The sequence below is a fragment of the Capra hircus genome, chromosome 6, assembly GCF_001704415.2.
Source record: "Capra hircus breed San Clemente chromosome 6, ASM170441v1, whole genome shotgun sequence".
Taxonomy (NCBI): Eukaryota; Metazoa; Chordata; class Mammalia; order Artiodactyla; family Bovidae; genus Capra; species Capra hircus.
Window position 1 is genome coordinate 114690940 of NC_030813.1, and position 21963 is coordinate 114712902.

The window sequence follows — 21963 nt, forward strand, 5'->3', positions numbered from 1 at the left end:
CGGGTAGTGGACAGTACCCTGAGTCCCCATGGGCAGAGTGGGCTGGCCCCAGGCCCTGGTCAGTGCAGGGCTCAGTCAGCCCTGGACCGTGAGGGCCTCTCCCCACACACCCAGAGCTCACTGGTGACCAGGGCTGTCCGCTCTCCTAGGCTTCACTCATCACTGCCTGGAGAACCTGCTCATGGACCAGGCCTTCTGGCTGCTCGAGCCTGACGAGGACCAGGAGACGGCCATCCAGGTCCAGGTGGATGCGGATGCCTTGAGGCTGGCGTACGAGAGCCTCCTCGTCCAGGAAGGTGAGCGACGTGATGTCGGTGGCTCCCCACTGGTCCGGGAGGGCCCAGGGCCCCGGCAGCAGGAGGGCCCTGGAGGAGTGGACACTGAGGGGACATTGGGCAGGGAAAGCCCCCAAAGAAATAACAGAAAAGGGGCTTTTGCCAGCGACCCCTGAGTTCCTGGCTTGGCTGTTGCTCTGAGTACTCCGGGGGTCTCACAGTCGAGTTCCAAGGCTGCCACGAGCAGGGCGTTAGCAGTCAGTCCTTCCCGGCTGCAGAGAGGACGGGAGGAGGCCAGCTGCAGCCAGACTTGCTGGGGAGTGACGGGGGGCGGGGAGAATCCAAGCTGGAGGGGTCCTCGGGATCACACACCTGGCCCCCTCACAGCCCAGTCGAGTCCCAGAGAAGCTGAGGCTGAGCCAGGCTCCTCCTGGCCAAGTCCAGGCGGATGTGGGACGCCAGCCCGGGTCCAGCCTCCCGGCCTGGGTCCCTGGGCCTCTAGAGTCACTGTGTGAGTGCAGAAACTGGGGCTGGGGGCCCAGCAGGTGCTGCCCCTGTGTCCAGCCGCCTGCATGACCGCCCTCTGCCACTTTGAAGGCCCTTTCTTCGTCCTGTGTCCTGACCACCACGTGAGAGTGAGGAATGGCCCCCAGCCCCTCAGGCGGCCTCCGAGGGGTCCTCAGGCAGACGCGGCCACTGCACTGGACCCTTCAGCCCCGAGTCCCGGCACGTCCTCAGAGGAGGAGGGGGCAGCGGCGGCCACTCAGGAGCCCTTGATTCCGTTCCATCAGTAGGTACCGACCTTTGTTTCTCTGCCTCCTGTGGGTCCCTCATGCTGGCAGGCTTTGTGGAGACTGCCCCAGGCCGGGGTCGATCATTGGCCAAGGCGGGTGGATGGGGACCAGTGTGAGCCCCAGGCAGACACGGCCTCCATATTTCCACCATTTTCAATGTGTAGCCTCAGGGCGGTCACCTGCACAGCAGGACAGTGACACCTCCCCAGCAAGACTGCTCTGGAATGAGACGGCTGGGGGTGTGCGGCCTGGGGTTCTGGCTTTATGTTCTGGCTCATTCCAGAAAGCTTTTGAGGGAGCCACGTAGCCTGTGCCCATAGTAAGGGAGCATGCAGGGATCTATGCAAATAAGAACCAAAGCAGGGAAAGCCTGGGGAAGGCAGGGACAGGTAGCATACAGGCTCCTGTTCATGTGCTGAAGTGGGCGTAGACTGGGCTTGAGCTTCCTGGCAGCCAAAGTGAAGAGAGAAACTAGATCTCCTTGTTTTCAGTGAAATAGTCCGTGGATGATGGAGGGAGGTCTTCAAGGATGCCAGCCTGTGGGAGGGCAGGAGGCACCTGGGCAGAGGGCTTGTGGCAACCTGGGCCTATAGGGCACATACTGTGTGTGTGTGTGTGTGTCTGTGTGTCTGTGTGTGGGTGGGTGTATCTGTCTGTGTGTGTGTGTGTGTGTATGTGTGTGTGGTGTATGGGGGTATGCAGGTATGTGTGTGTGTGTTGTGTGTGGGTATATGTGTGTGTGTGGTACGTGTGTGTGTGGGTGTGTGAGGTGTGTGTGTGTGTTTTGTGAGTGTGTGTGTGGGGTGTGTGTCAGTGTGCAGGTATGTGTGTGTGTGAGGTGGTGTGTGTGTATGTGTATGTGGTATGTAGGTATGTGTGTGTGTGTGTTTGGTGTGTGTGTATGTGTGTGGTGTGCAGGTATGTGTTTGTGTTTGGTGAGTGTGTGTGTGGGGTGGTGTGTGGGTGTGGGTGTGTGAGGTGGTGTGTGTGTGTATGTGTGTGTGTGTGGTGTGTGGGTATGTGTGTGTGTTTGGTGAGTGTGTGTGTGGGTGTGTGGGTTGGTGCGTGTATGTATGTGTGTGTGTGGTGTGTGGGCATATGTGTGTGTTTATGTGTGTGGTGTGTGTGTATGTATGTGTGTGTGGTGTGTGTGTATGTGTGTGGTGTATGAGTATACGTGTGTGTATATGTGTGTGGTGTATGTATGTGTGTGTGGTGTGTGGGTATATGTGTGTGTGTGTGTGTGTGTGGTGGCTGTGTGTGTGTGTGTGTGTGTGGTGGCTGTGTGTGTGTGTGTGTGTGGTGTGGTGGCTGTGTGTGTGTATGTGTGTGTGTGTGTGTGTGTGTGTGTGTTGGGGGGGGGGGTGGTGGGGGGCGGTGTCTGTGCAGTAGGAGCAAGTGGTGGGCTTTGCCCAGGCCCCTGCGGCTGTGCCCTGTGTGGTCTGCACACGGCTCTAACCTGCCCAGATCTGAAACCCCCTCTCATCCCGCTCCAGGTGGGCGCTCAGGGTCCCCAAGGACTCCGTCAACGACCCCCTGGGTGGACCCGTGGTGCCGGACGTCCAGCTGATGGGTACGTGCTTCTGTTGGTCCTTCTCCCCTGGGGAAGAGGGGGCTGAGGTGGGCGGGCACCTGCATTCCAGAAGCTTCTGGCTCCCCTCAGTCCTCCCCAAGCCAGAAAAGGTGGCTCGGATGCTCTCCAGCTCCTGAGACGATGAGGAGGCTCAGAGAGGCCCACCGGCTGGCCCAGACTCACGCAGCATCCGGGGGGCCAGGCCAGGGTCCCCAGCTGCTCTGCCTCTACTGAGGAACACCCACCCACCAGCACCCCCGAGGCCTCTGCTTTCTTGCCAGGGCCGCGTCAGACCCCTCGGAGGACCCTCAGACCATTGGGGTGGGGCGGGCAGGGGTCTTCTTTGGAAAAAACAGCCTGGCCCCTTTGTGTGTTAGTCATTCAATCATGTCTGACTCTTTGAGACCCCGTGAACTGCAGCCCACCCGTCCCCTCTGTCCATGGGATTCTCCAGGCAAGAACACTGGAGTGGATAGCCATGCCCTCCTCCAGGGGGTCTTCCCGACACGGGGCTCGAACCCGGGTCTCCCGTATTGCAGGCGGATTCTTTACCATCTGAGCCACCATCAGGCCCAGTGCATCTGATCCGACCCAGACTGACTGGTGTCTGCATGGCCTGTGGACCTGTTAAGTGAACATTTTCAGCTGGGTTTGCCCCGTTGGGCCCTGGGCCAAGTTGATCAACGTCTCCAGGCCTCATGCTCAGGGTGGGGATAAGGCACCACCTCCCAGGACCACGTGGACACCCAGCCCTGCAGTCTCACGACCCTGGCCGGGTACCTGGTCAGTCCTCAGAAGAGCCGCAAGCTACCTGGCCAGGGACACCAACAGTGTGCTCGAGGGCTGCCTGTTGGCCCACCCAGGCCCCTCCCGGTCCTGCCTCCCTGCACTGACCATGTGTGGCCTCCTTCCCGCAGCCATAGGCCAGGCCTTGGCCATAGCGGACTGCCAGGGCTCAGGGCCCGAAGAGATGACCTTCCGAAGTGGCGACCACATTGAGATCCTGGGCGCTCAGGTGCCCGGCCTGCCCTGGTGCCTGGGCCGGCACGCGGCCTCTGGCCAGGTCGGGTTTGTGCGGACGAGCCTCATCAGTGTGCAGGGCCAGGCGTCTGAGTGAGTGGCTAAGGCCCTGCCCCTTCCTCCTCCTCATCACCCTCACCTCTGTCCCCGGGGCCTGACTTCCACTTCCTGTCTGGACCCTCTCCTGCCCTTCCCCCAAGGGTGGCCGGGGCCGCCCCTGAGACATACAGGCGTCCACGTGCACGGGTGTCCCGGGGCTGTGGGGCCAGTGGCACAAAGCTGAGGGCTTGAAACAACGGACTAGAGGCCAGACGTGAGAATCCCGGTGCTGGCAGCGTTCCTGCCCCTCGGGGCCCGGGGGGACCCTCCCCGCCTCCCCCAGCTCCTGTGGCTCCAGGCGGCCCTGGGCCTGTGGCCACATCACCCCCCTCTGCCTCTCTGCGTGCTTGGGTTCTGTCTCCTGTTTCTCGTAAGGATAATCCAGGATCATCTCTTCACACCAACATCTTGACTGGATCCCGTCTAAAAAGGTCTTATTTCCAAATAAGGTTACCTTCTGAGGGTCCAAATAGACATGGATTTGGGAGAAGGGAGGACACTATTCAACCCAGTACACCCTCCACTCCCCTTCATAAAGCCCTTTGAAGCTCTGGATCTAACCTTCAAGCCCCCCTGAGACCCAGCCCTTGCTGACCCACATTTCAGGGGCAACTGCTCTGACCATCCACTGGCCCCTAGTCTTGTCTGCCATCCCTGGGGGTGGTGGGAGGGGGGCGGCACCCTTCCTGGCTGTGCTTCCTTCCTCGTGCAAGCCTCCCCACCCGCTCTGGGGAATTCTGAGCCAGGCCTATCCAGTCACCTCCAGGTCCCCACCACCTGGCCCTAGGCAGCACAGAGGAGGAGGGAGGTGACCTTTAGAGAGTGGTCAGCAGCATAGGTACGTTCTCAGGCTTTTGTTAAGATGTCAGTACCCAGGAGTCAGTGTGTAGAAAAGACCTGTTATTGGTCCAGAAGCTGCCCCTGGGTCCATCACGAGATGTTTGTCCCTAAGGCCCCATTAGCCCTGAAGTCCTGTTTCATTCTTGTCTGGCGCCTCGGACAAACCTGAGCCTCCAAGACCAAGTCTCGGCTGCCACTCCGCCATCACGACATGTGCTACCAGTTTCTCTGCTCTCTAACTCAAGGGTCTGTCTGCTCCAGAGCCTCTTCCGCCCGCTCATCAGAAGCAGGTTGAAGCTGGGCTGGGCTCCGATGCTGATGCTAGAAACCAGACCTTAGTTCCCCAAAGCTGCTGCCCCCAAAGCTCCATCTCAAACTTCACCAACACCGATGGGCTTTCCACGTGCCCTGGGTGGTGGAACTCCCAGCACAAGATGGTTGTCACCGTCTCTGGGGAGACCACAACGTCCCAACAGACAGCTGGGCCCCATGTGACTGAGACATGTCCTGAGCTTGCCAAGGGTCTGTGCTGTAATTGCTGTGGGTCTGAGCTGGTCTGTTGCCCTCCCTTCACCCAGAAGGTTGACGGGGCCCAGTGCCATTGATCCTATTTACAACCAGAGAAGCGCCAACAACCCCTCTCATTCGCGCGACAAGTACTTTCTAAACGTCTTTCCTATGCCAGATCTGGGTCTTTCACCTTTTGTTTAGTGAACATTCTGGTGGCTATTCTTTATTTCTTTTATTTTGTCGTAATTTCAGGCTTAAGGAAAAGTTGCGAAAAGAGGGTAAAATTCCTCTGTGTCCTTCACCCAGTTTGCCCAGATGTTAACATGTTATGACGCCTACTTTCTCCTGTTTGTTTTTTACTTCATTTTTTTTTCTTCTAAATTCTTTGGGAGTCAGTTGCAAACACGATGTTCCTTTACCCCTAAATAGTGCAGTGTGTTTCCTGAAACCAGGACGTCGCTTGCATGAGCACAGCACAACTGTCAAAATCAGGAAACTAACACTGATAGAATTGTTTTCCACAGATCTTAGATCCGGAGGGTTGTTGTTGAATTATGACGCCAGGATTCTTGGCCCCCGGAGGAGAAGAATTCAATCCAGGGCCAGAGACGAGGCTTGATCGCTCAGAGCTTTAGTGTAACAAAGTTTTATTGAAGTATAAAGGAGTTAGAGAAAGCTTCTGACATAGGCATCAGAAGGGGGCAGAAAGAGTACCCCCTGCTAGTCTTCAGCTGGATGTTATATAGTCACCAGCAGTCTGTTAATGAGAGAAAGGGATGTCTCAAAACTCAGAATGGCACCAGGCCCCTCACCCATAAGATGTATTTTGGGATAATTTTGGCTCCAAATGGTTCATCTTGGGCCATAAAAGGATTAACTTGAATCTTGAAGAAGGGCAGAGCACCATACAAATAGTGTCGTTTGCATAGATTAGAGGAACAGTATCAGAGTTTAACATACTCGTTTATCAAGTAGGTTCTGAACCCAAAAGGCAGATCCGACTGAAGACAGAGTTTCGGGTAAATGCATAGGACATTAGCATCAGTTCAGTTCAGACACTCAGTCGTGTCTGACTCTTTGCAACCCCATGAATCACAGCACGCCAGGCCTCCTTGTTCATCACCATCTCCCGGAGTTCACTCAGACTCACGTCCATTGAGTCCGTGATGCCATCCAGCCGTCTCATCCTTGGTAGTTCCCTTCTCCTCCTGCCCCCAATCCCTCCCAGCATCAGAGACTTTTCCAGTGAATCAACTCTTCGCATGAGGTGGCTGAAGTACTGGAGTTTCAGCTTTAGCATTCCTTCCAAAGAAATCCCAGGGCCGATCTCCTTCAGAATGGACTAGTTGGATCTCCTTGCAGTCCAAGGGACTCTCAAGAGTCTTCTCCAACACCACAGTTCAAAAGCATCAATTCTTCGACGCTCAGCCTTCTTCACAGTCTAACTCTCACATCCATACATGACCACAGGAAAAACCATAGCCTTGACTAGACGGACCTTAGTCGGCAAAGTAATGTCTCTGCTTTTGAATATACTGTCTAGGTTAGTCATAACTTTCCTTCCAAGGAGTAAGCGTCTTTTAATTTCATGGCTGCAATCACCATCTGCAGTGATTTTGGAGCCCCAAAAAATAAAGTCTGACACTGTTTCCACTGTTTCCCCATCTATTTCCCATGAAGTGATGAGACCAGATGCGATGATCTTTGTTTTCTGAATGTTGAGCTTTAAGCCAACTTTTTTGCTCTCCTCTTTCACTTTCATTAGGAGGCTTTTTAGCTCCTCCTCACTTTCTGCCATAAGGGTGGTGTCATCTGCATATCTGAGGTTATTGATATTTCTCCCGGCGATCTTGATTCCAGCTTGTGTTTCTTCCAGTCCAGCATTTCTCATGATGTACTCTGCATAGAAGTTAAATAAGCAGGGTGACAGTATACAGCCTTGATGTACTCGTTTTCCTATTTGGAACCAGTCTGTTGTTCCATGTCCAGTTCTAACTGTTGCTTCCTGACCTGCATACAGATTTCTCAAGAGGCAGGTCAGGTGGTCTGGTATTCCCATCTCTTTCAGAACTTTCCACAGTTTGTTGTGATCCACACAGTCAAAGGCTTTGGCATAGTCAATAAAGCAGAAATATATGTTTTTGTGGAACTCTCTTGCTTTTTCCATGATCCAGCGGATGTTGGCAATTTGATCTCTGGTTCCTCTGCCTTTTCTAAAACCAGCTTGAACATCAGGGGGTTCACGGTTCACGTATTGCTGAAGGCTGGCTTGGAGAATTTTGAGCATTACTTTACTAGCATGTGAGATGAGTGCAATTGGGCGGTAGTTTGAGCATTCTTTGGCATTGCCTTTATTTGGAATTGGAATGAAAAGTGACCTTTTCCATGCTGGCATGTTGAGTACAGCACTTTCACAGCATTATCTTTCAGGATTTGAAACAGCTCAACTGGAATTCCATCACCTCCACTAGCTTTGTTCGTACTGATGCTTTCTAAGGCCCACTTGACTTCACATTCCAGGATGTCTGGCTCTAGACGAGTGATCACATCATCATGATTATCTGGGTCGTGAAGATTTTTTTTGTACAGTTCTTCCGTGTATTCCTGCCACCTCTTCTTAATATCTTCTGCTTCTGTTAGGTCCAGACCATTTCTATCCTTTATTGAGCCCATCTTTGCATGAAATGTTCCCTTGGTATCTCTAATTTTCTTAAAGAGATCTTTAGTCTTTCCCATTCTGTTGTTTTCCTCTATTTCTTTGCATTGATCGCTGAAAAAGGCTTTCTTATCTTTTCTTGCTATTCTTTGGAACTCTGCATTTAGATGCTTATATCTTTCCTTTTCTCCTGGCTTTTCGCCTCTCTTCTTTTCACAGCTATTTGTAAGACCTCCCCAGACAGCCATTTTGCTTTTTTGCATTTCTTTTCCATGGGGATGGTCTTGATCCCTGTCTCCTGTACAATATCACGAACCTCATTCCGTAGTTTATCAGGCACTCTATCTATCAGATCTAGTCCCTTAAATCTATTTCTCACTTCCACTGTATAATCATAAGGGGTTTGATTTAGGTCATACCTGAATGGTCTAGCGATTTTCCCTACTTTCTTCAATTTGAGTCTGAATTTGGCAATAAGAAGTTCATGATCTGAGCCACAGTCAGCTCCTGGTCTTGCTTTTGCTGACTGTATAGAGCTTCTCCATCTTTGGCTGCAAAGAATATAATCAATCTGATTTCAATGTTGACCATCTGGTGATGTCCATGTGTAGAGTCTTCTCTTGTGTTGTTGGAAGAGGGTGTTTGCTATGACCAGTGCATTTTCTTGGCAAAACTCTATTAGTCTTTGCCCTGCTTCATTCTGCATTCCAAGGCCAAATTTGCCTGTTACTCCAGGTGTTTCTTGACTTCCTACTTTTGCATTCCAGTCCCCTATAATATAAAGGACATCTTTTTTGGGTGTTAGTTCTAAAAGGTCTTGTAGGTCTTCATAAAACCGTTCAACTTCAGTTTCATCAGCGTTACTGGTTGGGGCATAGGCTTGGATAACTGTGATATTGAATGGTTTGCCTTGGAGATGAACAGAGATCATTCTGTCGTTTTTGAGACTGCATCCAAGTACTGCATTTCAGACTCTTTTGTTGACCATGATGGCTACTCCATTTCTTCTGAGGGATTCCTGCCTGCAGTAGTAGATATAATGGTCATCTGAGTTAAATTCACCCACTCCAGTCCATTTTAGTTCGCTGATTCCTAGAATGTCGACGTTCACTCTTACCATCTCTTGTTTGACCACTTCCAATCTGCCTTGATCCATGGACCTGACATTCCAGGTTCCTATGCAATATTGCTCTTTACAGCATCGGACCTTGCTTCTATCACCAGTCACATCCACAACTGGGTATTGTTTTTGCTTGGGCTCCATCCCTTCATTCTTTCTGGAGTTATTTCTCCTCTGATCTCCAGTAGCATATTGGGCACCTACTGACCTGGGGAGTTCCTCTTTCAGTATCCTATCATTTTGCCTTTTCCTACTGTTCATGGGGTTCTCAAGGCAAGAATACTGAAGTGGCTTGCCATTCCCTTCTCCAGTGGACCACATTGTGTCAGACCTCTCCACCATGACCTGCCCGTCTTGGGTTGCCCTGCAGGCATGGCTTGGTTTCATTGAGTTAGACAAGGCTGTGGTCCTAGTGTGATTAGATTGACTAGTTTTCTGTGAGTATGGTTTCAGTGTGTCTGCCCTCTGATGCCCTCTTGCAATGCCTACCATCTTACTTGGGTTTCTTTTACCTTGGGCGTGGGGTATCTCTTCACGGCTGCTCCAGCAAAGCACAGCCGCTGCTCCTTACCTTGGACAGGGGGTATAGCTTAAGATAAATATTTCATAAGAAAAAGGCATTGATTGGTTACCTTCAGGTGAAGCCAGGTGTCATGGCAACACAGAATTTTAAGAGAAACCTCCTTTTAAATTTGTATAGAGAAGGGAAAAAATATCGCTAGTTTGTTTCCTCCTGCCACTTAAGGGAGATAAAAATGTCTGACACTTACAGGCTATTTCCTCCATTTGGAGACCCCTGGCCTTCCTGCCTGTTACCCTCTCAGATCCTACTATTTTTCCCAGTGATCCTCGCTTTAGCCAAAGAAAATTCCAGACCCCATATTATCACCTGTCTGTCTCTTGAGTCTCATCTCTTTGATCTGAGACAGTCCCTTGGTCTCTTTGTCCTTTAGGACACTGACTTTTTGGAGGAATACAGGCTTTATGTCCAACGCGTCATAATCTCCCCTAAGGGTTTCTTTAACTTCCCACAATAGCTCCCTCTTAAGTTTCGAAGTACATTTGAAAGTTTCACATTTTGCTGCCAATTTGGTTCTATAAGCAGAAGTTGCCTCCCCCCACTCCCTCCCTCCCTTTGTTCCTTCCTGTTTTTCCTCTCCTGACTTTTCTGAGTACACGTGTGCTCTGTACCCATGTTGTGTAAGGAGTTCTGAGAGATTGCAGTGTGGAGGGGTTGAGTCTGCCTGCAGCTGCCATGGCCTGTCTCACAGGGGAAGGGCATTTAAGGTGGGGTTTTGAAGGCTGCGCAGGAGCGCCTCTTCCAGAAACTGATCAGCGGCATCTGTCACAGCCTTTCCTGCCCCTGGGTGTCTGCCTCTGGCCTGAGCAAGCATCCTTGAGGGCGGGATCTATTTTGTTTTTATCTTCAGGTCTTCATCACTGGGCAGGGCTTATCTGCCAAGCGAGGGAGGGAAAAGGGTCTTCATATGAAATGTGTACTTGGAAATGTGCGATCTAACATGCAGTTTATTTTTTTCCAGCTTGGAAAATGTGATTTTTCTCAGTGAAGAAGAAAGGTCTTTCTTTAGCCGTGAAGGACACTTTTCTGAGGAGGAGGCCAGGCAGCTGCTGAGAAGGACGTCCAGCACGGATGTCTGCACGGTGTACAGCCTGGGTAGGTGGGGGGGGACATGGGGGTGCTCCTCCCGCCCCTCAGGATGCCCCCGGGGACCTCTCAGGACCTGCAGCTGGCTGCACCTTGTCTGTTTAATCACTCAGTCGTGTCTGACTCTTTGTGACCCTGTGGACTGCAGCCCGCCAGCCCCTCTGTCCGTGGGATTCTCCAGGCAAGAACACTGGAGGGTTGCCACACCCTGCTCCAGGGGGTCTTCCCGACCCGGGCATGGAACTTGGGTCTCTGGCACTGCAGGCAGCTTCTTCACCGTCTGAGCCACAGGGAAGTGCCCTACAGCCTGTGATTCAGAACAGTGTTCTTAGGGCAGATTCCCGGAAAGGCCACGAGGGTGCAGAGCTTGCCCCCGGCTGACACCCCTCAGCTCTGTTCCGTCCACTCTGCTCTTCGAGGCTGGACTGTCTGCTCTGCAGAGTGCGGCACAGCTCTGGCTTCGTCCACTGGTTGCGGCGGCAGCCCCACCCCGCCGCCCTTAAGGAATCTTCCGCCTCCTCCATCGTTCACAGTATTGAATGCCAGCCCCTGGGCACTTATAGGTGGCCAGACAGATGCTGGCACTGCCTTCAGGGCAGGTAGGGGGTGACAGGAGAGACAGAGAGAAGGAGCAGGGTAAGGGGCTGGGAGATGCAGGAAAGTGGGGCCTGAGCCTCCCAGCTGCCCTGGGGACAGGTCTCAGCTGAGCCGCTTCTCCACTGCCTCTAGGCACCAGCCTGACTGCCTGCTCCGCTGGGGCTGGGGAAGCAAGGGGGCCTAGGACTGTGGTACGAACAGTAGAGGGAGGAGGCGAGTCGGCAGCCACAGCTGGAGGTCATGGGCAGAGGGGACGGTGTGGGACAGGCCTACCCGCCACTCCCCGGGCCCTGGGGATGCAACGTTTCAGCTCATCTGTTCCTCGTGTGGGAGGGAAATAAATGCCCACGTTTGGACGCATCCCCACAGATATGTGTACACATACGCATGCATACTCACATGAGTACACACAGACACACCCAAACACACACCTACACACGTGTATGTGTCCATGTGTACATGCTCATGTGAACACACGTGCACTCACACATATAGCCACATACCCACATTTGTGCGCGCACACATGTACACACACATGTGCACACACACGTGAGCATATGTTCACGCGTGTCTTTCCTGCTTGCCTCCTGACACGTGTTATAAGAATTTTCTCACCAATGTTCGGTTTAAACTGATGGATTTCTCTTCCTTTGTTGTTCAGTTGCTGAGTCGTGTCTGACTCTCTGCAACCCCATGGACAGCAGCACGCCAGGCTCCCCTGTCCTCCACTATCACCCTGAGTTTGCACAAACTCATGTCCATTGAGTCGGTGAAGCCATCCAACCATCTCATCTTCTGTCATTCCCTTCTCCTCCTGCCCTCAGTCTTTCCAGCATCAGGGTCTTTTCCAATGAGTCGGCTCTTCACATCAAGTGGCCAAAGTATTGGAGTCTCAGCTTCAACATAAGTCCTTCCAATGAATAGTCAGGGTTGATTTTCTTTAGGATTGACTAGTTTGATCTCCTTGCTGTCCAAGGGACTCTCAAGCGTTTTCTCCAGCACCACAGTTCAAAAGCATTAATTCTTTGGCACTCAGCCTTCTTTACGGTCCAGCTCCCACATCTGTACATGACTACTGGAAAAACCATCGCTTTGCCTAGGTCAGTCTTTGTCTGCAAACGAATGTCTCTGCTTCTAATATGCGTTCTAGGTTGGCACTGCTTTCCTTTCGAGGAGCAAGCGTCTTTTAACGTCGTGGCTGCAGTCACCATCTGCAGTGATTCTGGAGCCCAAGACAATAAAGCCTGTCACTGTTTCCGCTTTTTCCCGTTCTATTTGCCGCGAACTATTTGGACTGGAGGCTATGATCTTCATTTTCTGAATGTTGAGTTCTAAGTCAGCTTTTTCACGCTTCTGTTTCACCTTCATCAAGCGGCTCTTTAGTTCCTCTTCGCTTTCTGCCATTAGAGTGGTACTATCTGCGTATCTGAGGTTGCTGATATTTCCGGCCATCTTGATTCCAGCTTGTGAGTCACCCAGCCCAGCGTTTCGCATGACTCACTCCGCATACAAGTCCAATGAGAACTGAGGCCTCGGCGGATCAGCCCTCAGCCGGCCTGGCCCACGGTTTCTTCCCTGCTTGGGGAGCCTGTGGGGGGCCTCGCTTGCTGCGGTGGGGTCCTCTCCGCTGGATGCTGCACGGCTGACAGCGCCGCACACTCCCCTGTCCCTGTGCAGCGGCTCCTCTCACCTGGTCTCCATGGCAGCCAGGAGGCGGGGCCGAGGCGTGGCAGAGCGCTGGTGGTAGGGGGAGGGGGTGCAAGTCCAGCTCTGCCGCCCAGCCCAGGGGCGAGGGCGCCGGAGGAGGCCGCCTCGTGGCGGGGGTGGAGCCCTGAAGGGGCAGGGGTGCATCCTGGAAGACATGGCTTCTTGGCTGACGCCCCCTGCCTCGGGCCGGACCGTGCCCCCGCTCAGCGCTGGCGTCAGGGGTGTTACCGTCCTAGAGCTGCCCCCCGACTCGGCCCCAACCCGGAGGGCGCTGGTCCCAGAGTGATGCCAGCCTTCTCTCTGACTTTTCAGACACGTCAGAAGAAGCTGAGACACAGCAGCAGCAGGAGGAAGAAGGTGCGTCCTTCCCACAAGGCCTGGGAGCCCTTGGGGCGTGGGGCTGGGCCTCGGGGTGGAGCTGGCCGCAGAGCTCACTCCTCTGTGGGGAAGGGCTGGTGACATGCAGTCTGGCCTTGGGGGGAGGTTGGGTGAAGCGGAGGTGAGGCTCCCCGCCCCGCACTGTCCCCATTGTAGGTGGGGTGACCTCTCCACTGCCTGGCCCATAGCCTGGCCCCCTGCACTGTCCCCAGCAAAGAAGCACATCCCCACCATTGCCTGAAAGTGAAAAATTCGCTCAGCCATGTCCGGCTCTTTGCGACCCCATGGACTATAGAGTCCATGGGATTCTCCAGACCAGATTACTGGAGTGGCGAACCTTTCCCTTCTCCAGGGGATCTTCTGAACCCAGGGATCGAACCCAGGCCTCCCGCACTGCAGGCGGATTCTGAGCCTTAAGGGATGGGCTTATGCCTGACTCTGGGTTTCTTTCTTTCTTTCTTTTTTGGCTGCACCAGGTTTTAGTTGTGGCTTGCAAACTCTTAGTTGGGGCATGTGGGAGCTCGTTCCCTGACCAGGGAGCGAACCCAGGCCCCCTGTATTTGGAACGCCGAGGCTTAGCCACTGGACCACCAGGAAGTCCCTGGTTTTCTTTCATTTAACCCAAAGCAGCTGGCTTTCCCCATGTGCTGCTTGGAGGAGTGCAGTGGATGGAGAGGGCGTTGCTGTGGAGCCTTACGCTGGGAAAGTCCCTGCTCTTTCCCACGTCTGCATCTCAGCCACAGCAGAGGGTCTGCTTCAGGGACAGCCTGGGGACGCACGAGCCGAGGACCCTTTGAGATTTCCTGGGAATGGGATCCCTCCACGTGCAAACATGGAAGGGCCCTTGGAAGGAGGGCCGGAAGCAGCCCCTGGGTCCCAGGGCTGTCCCGGGGCCCTCCCCACTCCCGGATTTCTGCAGGCTGCCTTCGGGAGGACCTCAGCTGTCAGGGGCAGGGTAACAGGGATAATGCAGGAAGACGCCCCGGGGAGACCACGCGCCTCCGCTGGAAGGGGCGTTTTTTAGCCAGTCAAGTACACGGTCGAGTTGTACGTTTGCTGCTCAACCGGATTTAATTTTTTTTTTTTTAATTCCTAGTAATAGCTTTGAACACACTTTTTACAAGCGAACTTGAAACAGAAGAGTCTTTACCTCCCGTTTCTTTCCTTCCAAATTCCCCTTCAAAGCCCATGTTTTCCCAACAGGAAACGTAGCTTGTTTGCTCCTCAAGCCTGGACATGCCTCTGGGTGCTGGGTCCATCCAAGGCCAACAGGCCCTCAGCAGGCAAGGCAGGCGTGGACAGCTCCTGTCCCCAGACTCTTCAGCAGTTGTTTTTAACCCTTTAGTAACCAGCTTCCTAAACCAGCCCAGATGAGAGGGACTCTGGGGTCTGGGAGCCGTTCCCAGTGTTTCCCATCAGAAGGGCCCCTGTGCTAGGGCCGGGCAGGTGGATGCAGACTCCACTGTCTGTTCTGAGGGCGCTTTGGAGCTCACGCTGGTCAGTAGCTCTGGTTGGCTACAGCTTGATGTCTTGGGGGTTCCTGCACGTGGCCGAGAGGAGAGGGCTACTGTGAGGCACGTTAGTTGGTAGAAGCTTGGCTAACCTCCTCCATGTTCTCCCGGAAAGTCACCCCTATAGCCCTGCAGTGTGCCCAGCAGTCCACGGCACCTCAGATGCCCAGGGCAGCCTTATGGAGGAGGCGACAGGGACGTTGCCGCCAGGGGAGGGATGCCCCCGGGCCTGCCTGGACTCAGATCCCACTCTCACCCATCCGGGCATTTTGGTCATTTGCAGAAATGTCCCCGCCTTGCCTGAACCCAGAGCCACAGGAGATCCTGCAGATGGTGAAGAATGTTCTAGAACAATGCAAGTCCTGTCAGGGCTGCCCCAAGGAACCAGGGTCCCCCGGCGTCCACAGGGCATCCAGTGGTGCAGGCCTGCCGGACACCGAGGAGCCCTCCTTCTGCCTGGACGTAGGAGATGACTGGGCTGACCCGGAGGCCCTGGGCTCGCAGCTGCTGTTCCTGGACGCACCCGGGTTCCAGGCCGGTTTCCGGGGCCTGTACGACCTCTCCCCGCCTGCGCTGAGCGGCGTGTTCGGCGGCTTCAACGACGAGGAGCTGGTCAGGCGGCTGGCCGAGGTCCGCGGGGTGGCCAAAAAAGCCGGGCTGCCCATGGCCCTGGCCAGGCTCTGCTTCCTGCTGGGACGGCTGTGCGTGCGGCAGCTGAAGCTGTCCCAGGCCCGCGTGTACTTCGAGGAAGCCCTGGGGGTGCTCGGGGGCCGCTTCGGGGACCTGGTCCTGGTGGCGGCCGTGTACACCAGCCTGGCCTCGGTCCACCTGCGGCAGAAGAGCAAGGAGAAGTGCGCACAGGTGGTGCCCAAGGCCTTGGCCCTGCTCCTGGGGACGCCCAGCCACGGCGACAGCTCCGAGGCCGACTCCAGCCTCCTGACCCTGGCCCTGCGGAAGGCCATCGGCGGCCGCAGCCCTCAGGCCGAGGCCCGGGCCTGCTTCTTGCTGGCCAAGCACCACGCCCGCCTCAAGCAGCCGGAGGAGGCCCTGCCCTTCCTGGAGAGGCTGCTACTGCTGCTACCCGGGGCGGCGGGGACCCCGGGCGCCTCCTGGCCCATGGACTGCTACCTGCTGCTGGCGGGCATCTACAGCCAAAGGTGCCTGCCGCACCTGGCGCTGAGCTGCATCAGGGTGGCCTCGCTGCGGGCACAGGGCTCGCTGCGCAGCGCACTCCGGAGCGCGGCCCTGGTCCTGCAGAACAGCCCGCGGCTCCCCGTCCTGCCTGCCCAGCTGGCTCACTACCTCCGGCGGGCGCTGGCCTCCCCGGCCTCCGGCTCCGGGCGGGCCCTGCATGGCCCTGTCTATGCCAGCTTGGCCCAGCTGTACAGCCAGCACGGGTGGCAGGGCAGGGCCATCGCCTTCATGGTGCAGGCCGTGGAGACAGACGCCCAGCTGGGTGGCCGCACTGTCGTGGACCGCCTGGTGGCCCTGGCCTGGCTGCACGTCCTTCACAGGCAGAGCCCAGCAGCCCTGGGCATCCTGGAGTCCCTCCTGGAGGCGGCGGTGGCCACCCCGGACCAGGAGGGCCTGATTGCCAACATGACAGCCATCGCCCTGAAGAGGACTGGCAGGACCCGGCGGGCAGCCGAGGGCTACTACTGCGCCCTGAGGGTGGCCCGGCGCCTGGGCTGCCCGCGGAATGAGGCGGTGGTCCTGGCCAACTTCGGGGCCCTGTGTCTGCAGACTGGTGCCGGCGGGCTGGCCCAGCACTACCTCCTGGAGGCCGTGAAGCTCTTCTCGCGGCTGCCTGGCAGGGAGGGCGGCCCGGACTTCACCCGGGTGCTGCTACGCCTGGGGGACCTGTGCACCCACAGGGCGCTCGCCCGGCAGGCCAGGTGCTACTACGAGTGGGCCTTTCTGGTTGCCGTGGAGATGGACCACTGGGAGAGTAAGTGTAGGGCGGGCGGGCTGCCTGGGAAGCAAGGGCTCCTAGCATTTCTGTTCAGAGCGTCCTGGGGGTTGCAAATCAGAGGCAAGTGGTTGCTTCTCCACCGAGAATGCCGAGTGGTGGGAACCAGCAGGTGTTTTGAGGTGCCCCATGCTGGGCCAGATGTCCCCATGGCAACCAGCTCATCCCGGGTTGCCTGGGACCATCCTGCTTTCTGCACTGAAAGTCCCGAGGCCGGGAATCCTGGCAGTCTCGGGCAGACAGGCAGGGGGTGACCCCAGACGCAGCCCAGGCCAGGCAGGGGGGCAGCCAAGCCAAAGCGGCCACGTGGGCCTTGCATACTGGGTGCTTTGCTGGCGCTGTATCCTTAGTGTCTCCCAACAGCCGGGCACCCCAGACACCTCCCCGGCCCAGAGCGTGTGGGGCAGCTGCTTCATCCAAAGGCAGCTGCTGCGAGTGGCAGGCTCTGGGCAGGGTCCACCAGCAAACACACCCAAGTGGCCCTCACAGGGGCTGCGGCCAAGCCACAGGAAACCGATGCTTGGGCCACGAGAGCCACAGAAGCAGGTGCTCAGCTTGGTGGTGGGGCGGCTCCAGGCCCCAGCTGGGAGGGGGCCGGCTGTTTAGTCTGAGACCCGGGGGATGAGAAGAATTTAGCCAAGTACGGGAGAGGGCCTGGCAGGAGGCACAGCAGCCTGTGCAAAGGCCCTGGGGTGAGTGACTGGGCCCTGCAGGGCGGTGCCAAGTTTGGAGTGAGTGGCTCAGGTGATGAGTGGTGGGAGCCTCAGGTGGGAAGCTAGGCAGGGGCCCAAGACCCTAGGCTGTGGTTTGGCATTTTCCTGAGAGCACTGGGGCGCTACTGAGGGATGTAGGATCTGTTCAGTGAGGCTGGAAGGGGAATCCCCTGGACCTCCAGGAGGAGCCAGGAGCTGGGTCCCCCGACCTGCCCTGCAGCCTTGGGCAGGTGCAGGCGGTGGCCACCAAGGGCACATGGCCCCCCGCTGGCTGCTCAGAAACCTTCTGTGATGCCCCCATACCCCCAACCCAGGCACTGGGGGACTCAGACTTGGGAGTGCAAAGCTGGGGGACCCAGGAGGTCCTCCAGGGGGTCAGGGGGTCTGCCCCTCCGCCATATGGAACGGGGAGGGGATTGAGGGCAGTGCTGACCCCCAGGGTCACCCATCCTTGAGCTGGTTCCATTTTCAGTCCATTTCACTAGTTTGTGTCTTTCTAGGGTTCATTTCACTTAGATCGTCTCATTTGCTGGCGTACAGTCGCTCACAGCTTCCCCCTTTTCCCCCGTGAGATCCGTGGTGATGTCCCATCTAACCTTCCTGATCTTAGTCATCTTCGGCTACCTCCTTCTTTTCTTGGTCAGTCTGGCTAAGCTTTTGTCACTTTTGTTAACCTATTCAAAGAACTGTAATTTGGTTTCATTGTTCTTTATTTTTCTATTCTCTATTATTTTATCGTCTCCTCTTCAACTTTGATTTTTCCTTTCTTTTGCTTGCCTTGGATCGAGTTAACTTTTTCTAGTTTCTTAAGGGTGAACTTTAGGTTTTTGATTTGAAATTTTTATTCTTTTTTGGTTGTTTATCTTTTAAAATACTTAGCTATTTGATTGAACCGGTCTTAGTTGCAACATACAAAATCTTAGTTGCAGCATGCAGGATTTAGATCCCTGACCAAGGGCTGAACCCAGGTCCCCTGCGTTGGGAGTGCAGAGTCTTAACCCCTGGACCACCAGGGCAGTCCCCAGTTTCCCTCTTGGACCCACTGGTGATTTGGTGGTGGTGGTGTAGCTGCTCAGTCGTGTCTGACTCTTGCAACTGACCCCGTGGACTGTAGCCTGCCAGGCTCCTCTGTCCATGGGATTCTCCAGGCAAGAATACTGGAGTGGGTTGCCATTTCCTTCTCCAGGGGATCCTTCCAACCCAGGAATCAAAGCCGGGTCTCTGCGTTGCCGGTAGATTGTTTACCGACTGAGCTACAAGGGAAGCCCAGTGATTTAGGAGCGCGCTCTCCACTTCTGCAGATACGCGAATGCTCCAAACTCCTTAGTGCCCCTGATCTCTGATTCCGTCCATTGCTCCTGGAAGACATGCCTCCTGTGGTTTTGGCCCTTTAAGTTTACGGAGGACGGTTCTGAGAGGCAGCCTCCAGTCTGTCCCGGAGAACGTCCATGGGCGCGTGGAGGACGCCGCTTTCTGCTGTTGCTGGGCGTGTGCTCTGCGCTCTGTTAGGCCTGGTTGGTTCGCCGTGTCATTCACGTCTCCTCGTGGCTTGTTCGCTGCCAGGTCATTCTCAGTGGTGCAAGTTCCCAGCTGTTTCCATTCCTCTGGCTTTAGAACAGGCGAGTGAGGCTGTGGGCTCGGAGCCCGGCTTCACGAAGGAGCGCTGGCTGTGGAATGCGGGAGCCGGATTTGAATCCCGTCTCCACTGCGTGCCCTTTGCTCCAGCGTTGGACTCAGCTGGCCGGTCTGCCTCGTCGGGATGCTGGCGGTCCACTTGGTGGGAGCTTAGCCACTGTTCAGGCTTCCCTGGCAGCTCAGTTGGTACAGAACCTGCCTGCCAGTGCAGGGGGCGTGGATTCGAGCCCTGGGGCAGGAAGACCCCCTGGAGGAGGAAGTGGCGCCCACTCCAGGGTTCTTGCCGGTGAATCCCATGGATGGAGGAGCCTGGTGGGCCACAGTCCACGGGGCTGCAGAGTCGGACACGACTGAGCAGCTGACCATGCTCACACACAGCCCCTGTCTGTCTGGGAGGAGCTTTGTGAAGCAGAAACATGTCCCAGTCCATCAGGGGAGCCCAGTCGGGACCGCCCAGCCTGGGAGTTCTCCAGTGACCAGCACTGTCCCTCGAGCGTCTGTGACGTGCCCTGCCTGGCCCCGTCCCGGCTGCTGGCCGGCTGTGTGACCTCGAGCCGGACACCCAGCCTGTCCCCACGTGGAGCAACCCCAGCTCACAGAGGCGGGCGCGCCACAGGGGCCGCGGGCCCTGGAAGGCCGCTGCAGCGCCTGACAGGGCCTCTCCCTTCCGTCTCCCGCCAGGCCAGCTGCTCGCCGTCCAGCGGCTCTGTCACTTCTACGGCGCGGTCGTGCCCAACGAGGCCCGGTGCGTCGTCTACCACGAGTTCCAGCTCTCGCTGGCCCGCAGGGCGAACGACAAGGTGCTGGAGGGGCAGCTCCTGGAGGCCATAAGCCAGCTCTACCTGTCCCTGGGCACCGAGCGGTGAGGGCCGGCCCCGGGGCAGGGAGGGTGCGGACACCGTCCCAGGACATCCCTCTGTCCTTAGTGGCAGTCGGGCACTGAGCCAGCAAGCTCTGTCTTGTCCCCAAGGGCAGGGGTGAAGCATGTGTTTCTGAGTCATCCTCCCTTCCGTGGTAGCTTCTAGAAGCTGGCCCCAGCCTACCCTGAGTGTTTTCTCACTGGCCCAGCACTAGGCCACGTAGTCTGGTCCTTGTTTGTCCCCTCACATGTGAGGACAGCGACCATGTGTGCCTGGAGGGTCCTAGTCCACAGGAGACAGTGACCGTCCCGCTTGCTTCCCCAGAGCAGGGTTTCGGGGTCACCTGTGAAGCCCACCCAGAGCGTCCTGCCTGGGGGTGGGGAACAGATAGCTGGACCACACAGCTCGCAGGCTAGCAGAGTCTCATAACACCCCATCCAGTGTGGGGGCTCCTTGAGAGCAGAGAAGGGGCTGGATTCCCTGGGACTCAGGAGGGATGCCTCTCACCCTGGGGGTCTCAGTTTCACAGCAGGACCAATGGGCCCACAGCCTTGATCAAGGCTCCTCAGAGTGGGGTCCCGGGTCAGCAGGTCCACCTCCCCTGGGCTCTGGTGGGAGGTGTGCATTCCTAGGCTTCCCAGGGGCTCAGTGCTAAAGAACCTACTTGCCGACGCAGGAGACGCAGGAGACGCAGGTTCGATCCCTGGGTCGGGAAGGTCCCCTGAGGAGGGCATGGCAGCCCACTCCAGTATTCTTGCCTGGAGAATCCCGTGGACAGGGGAGCCTGGCGGGCTACAGTCCATGGGGTCACAGAGAGTCACTCTTGCCTGGAGAATCCTGTGGACAGGGGAGCCTGGCGGGCTACAGTCCATGGGGGCTGCAAAGAGCCGGACGCAACTGAGCACACACGCGTGGCAGGCCTCAGCCTGGACCTCCTGAGCCAGCAGCTCCAGGAGCCAGACCCTGCCATCTGTGTCTGACCAGCACCCTGGGTGGTTCTGACGCTCCGTCCGTGTCAGAGCCCTTGGCCTGGATGGGTTCTACGTTTCTGCCCAGGGGCCACGACCCCTGCTGTGTCTGGAGGTGATGTGGGCCTGTGTGTGTGCAGGGGGGGCAGAGATGAACCGCTCACTCCTTAAGGCCCCAGGGCTGCCTGCTTCCCTCCCTAAGGCCTCCTCACCTTTGCTGGATGAGGGCCGTGTGTTGCCCTGGTCTCCCATCAGCCTGGACGCGCAGGCTCTGGGCCTGGCCCCCCCGACGCCCCAGGTCCAAGGTGGCCAGACGGGCCCCCGGAGAGAACCTGGTCGCCTCCACGCAGCGGGGCGGCCCGGGAGGCCGGCTCCTAGCACCCGCCTCTATCTAACCCCAGGGCCTACAGGTCCGCCCTGGAGTACACCAAGCGCAGCCTGGGGGTTTTCATCGACCTGCTGAAGAAGGACAAGGAGGCGCACGCCTGGCTGCAGGCCGGGAAGATCTACTACGCGCTGCGGCAGAGCGAGCTGGTGGACCTGTACATCCAGGCTGCGCAGAACGCCGCCCTGTGCACGGGGGACCCCGGCCTGGGGCTGCAGCTCTTCGAAGAGGCCGGAGACATCTTCTTCAACGGGGCCTGGGATCGCGAGAAAGCAGTGTCCTTCTACCGGGTGAGCGCCGCCCTGTCCTGTGGGTCCAGGCTAGTGGGCTTCAGGGGCGACCCTCCTGGGGGGCAGGACCTCCCCACTTCGCGCACAGGCTCAGCTTCCGGGTGGTTTGGTCAGAGACCATCCCAACCCGCAGCCCCAGCCTGGGCAGAACAGAGCAAGTAACGCCCGTCGGAGGACACGCCTCCCAGAGATCCACACAACCCTGGGAGGCAGGGCCTGCCCGCATTCCACAGAGGAGGAAACCGGCTCAGAGAGGCGCAGGGGCAGGTCCAAGGGCACACGTCGCATCAGATGGAGGGCCGCCGGGACCAGGGCTCTGCACGTGCCTCCCGGGGAGGGCGGCGTCTCCGCCTCTGTCTGACCAGCTTGCATGAGGCTGGGCCCCAGAGATAAAAGT

General features: G+C 56.7%; 1 protein-coding gene across 2 annotated transcripts in view; it reads left to right on the top strand.

The window, feature by feature from the left end:
* Positions 1-21963, top strand: part of SH3TC1 (SH3 domain and tetratricopeptide repeats 1) — a 43814-nt gene that overhangs the window by 16678 nt on the left and 5173 nt on the right. For both annotated transcript variants that reach the window (XM_018049792.1, XM_018049791.1), the window contains 9 exons: positions 150-296; positions 873-1065; positions 2566-2642; positions 3560-3755; positions 10429-10562; positions 13170-13214; positions 15030-16694; positions 19745-19925; positions 21293-21566. In XM_018049792.1, the coding sequence (XP_017905281.1) occupies positions 150-296; positions 873-1065; positions 2566-2642; positions 3560-3755; positions 10429-10562; positions 13170-13214; positions 15030-16694; positions 19745-19925; positions 21293-21566 (2912 nt within the window). The remainder of the gene's footprint in view (positions 1-149; positions 297-872; positions 1066-2565; positions 2643-3559; positions 3756-10428; positions 10563-13169; positions 13215-15029; positions 16695-19744; positions 19926-21292; positions 21567-21963) is intronic.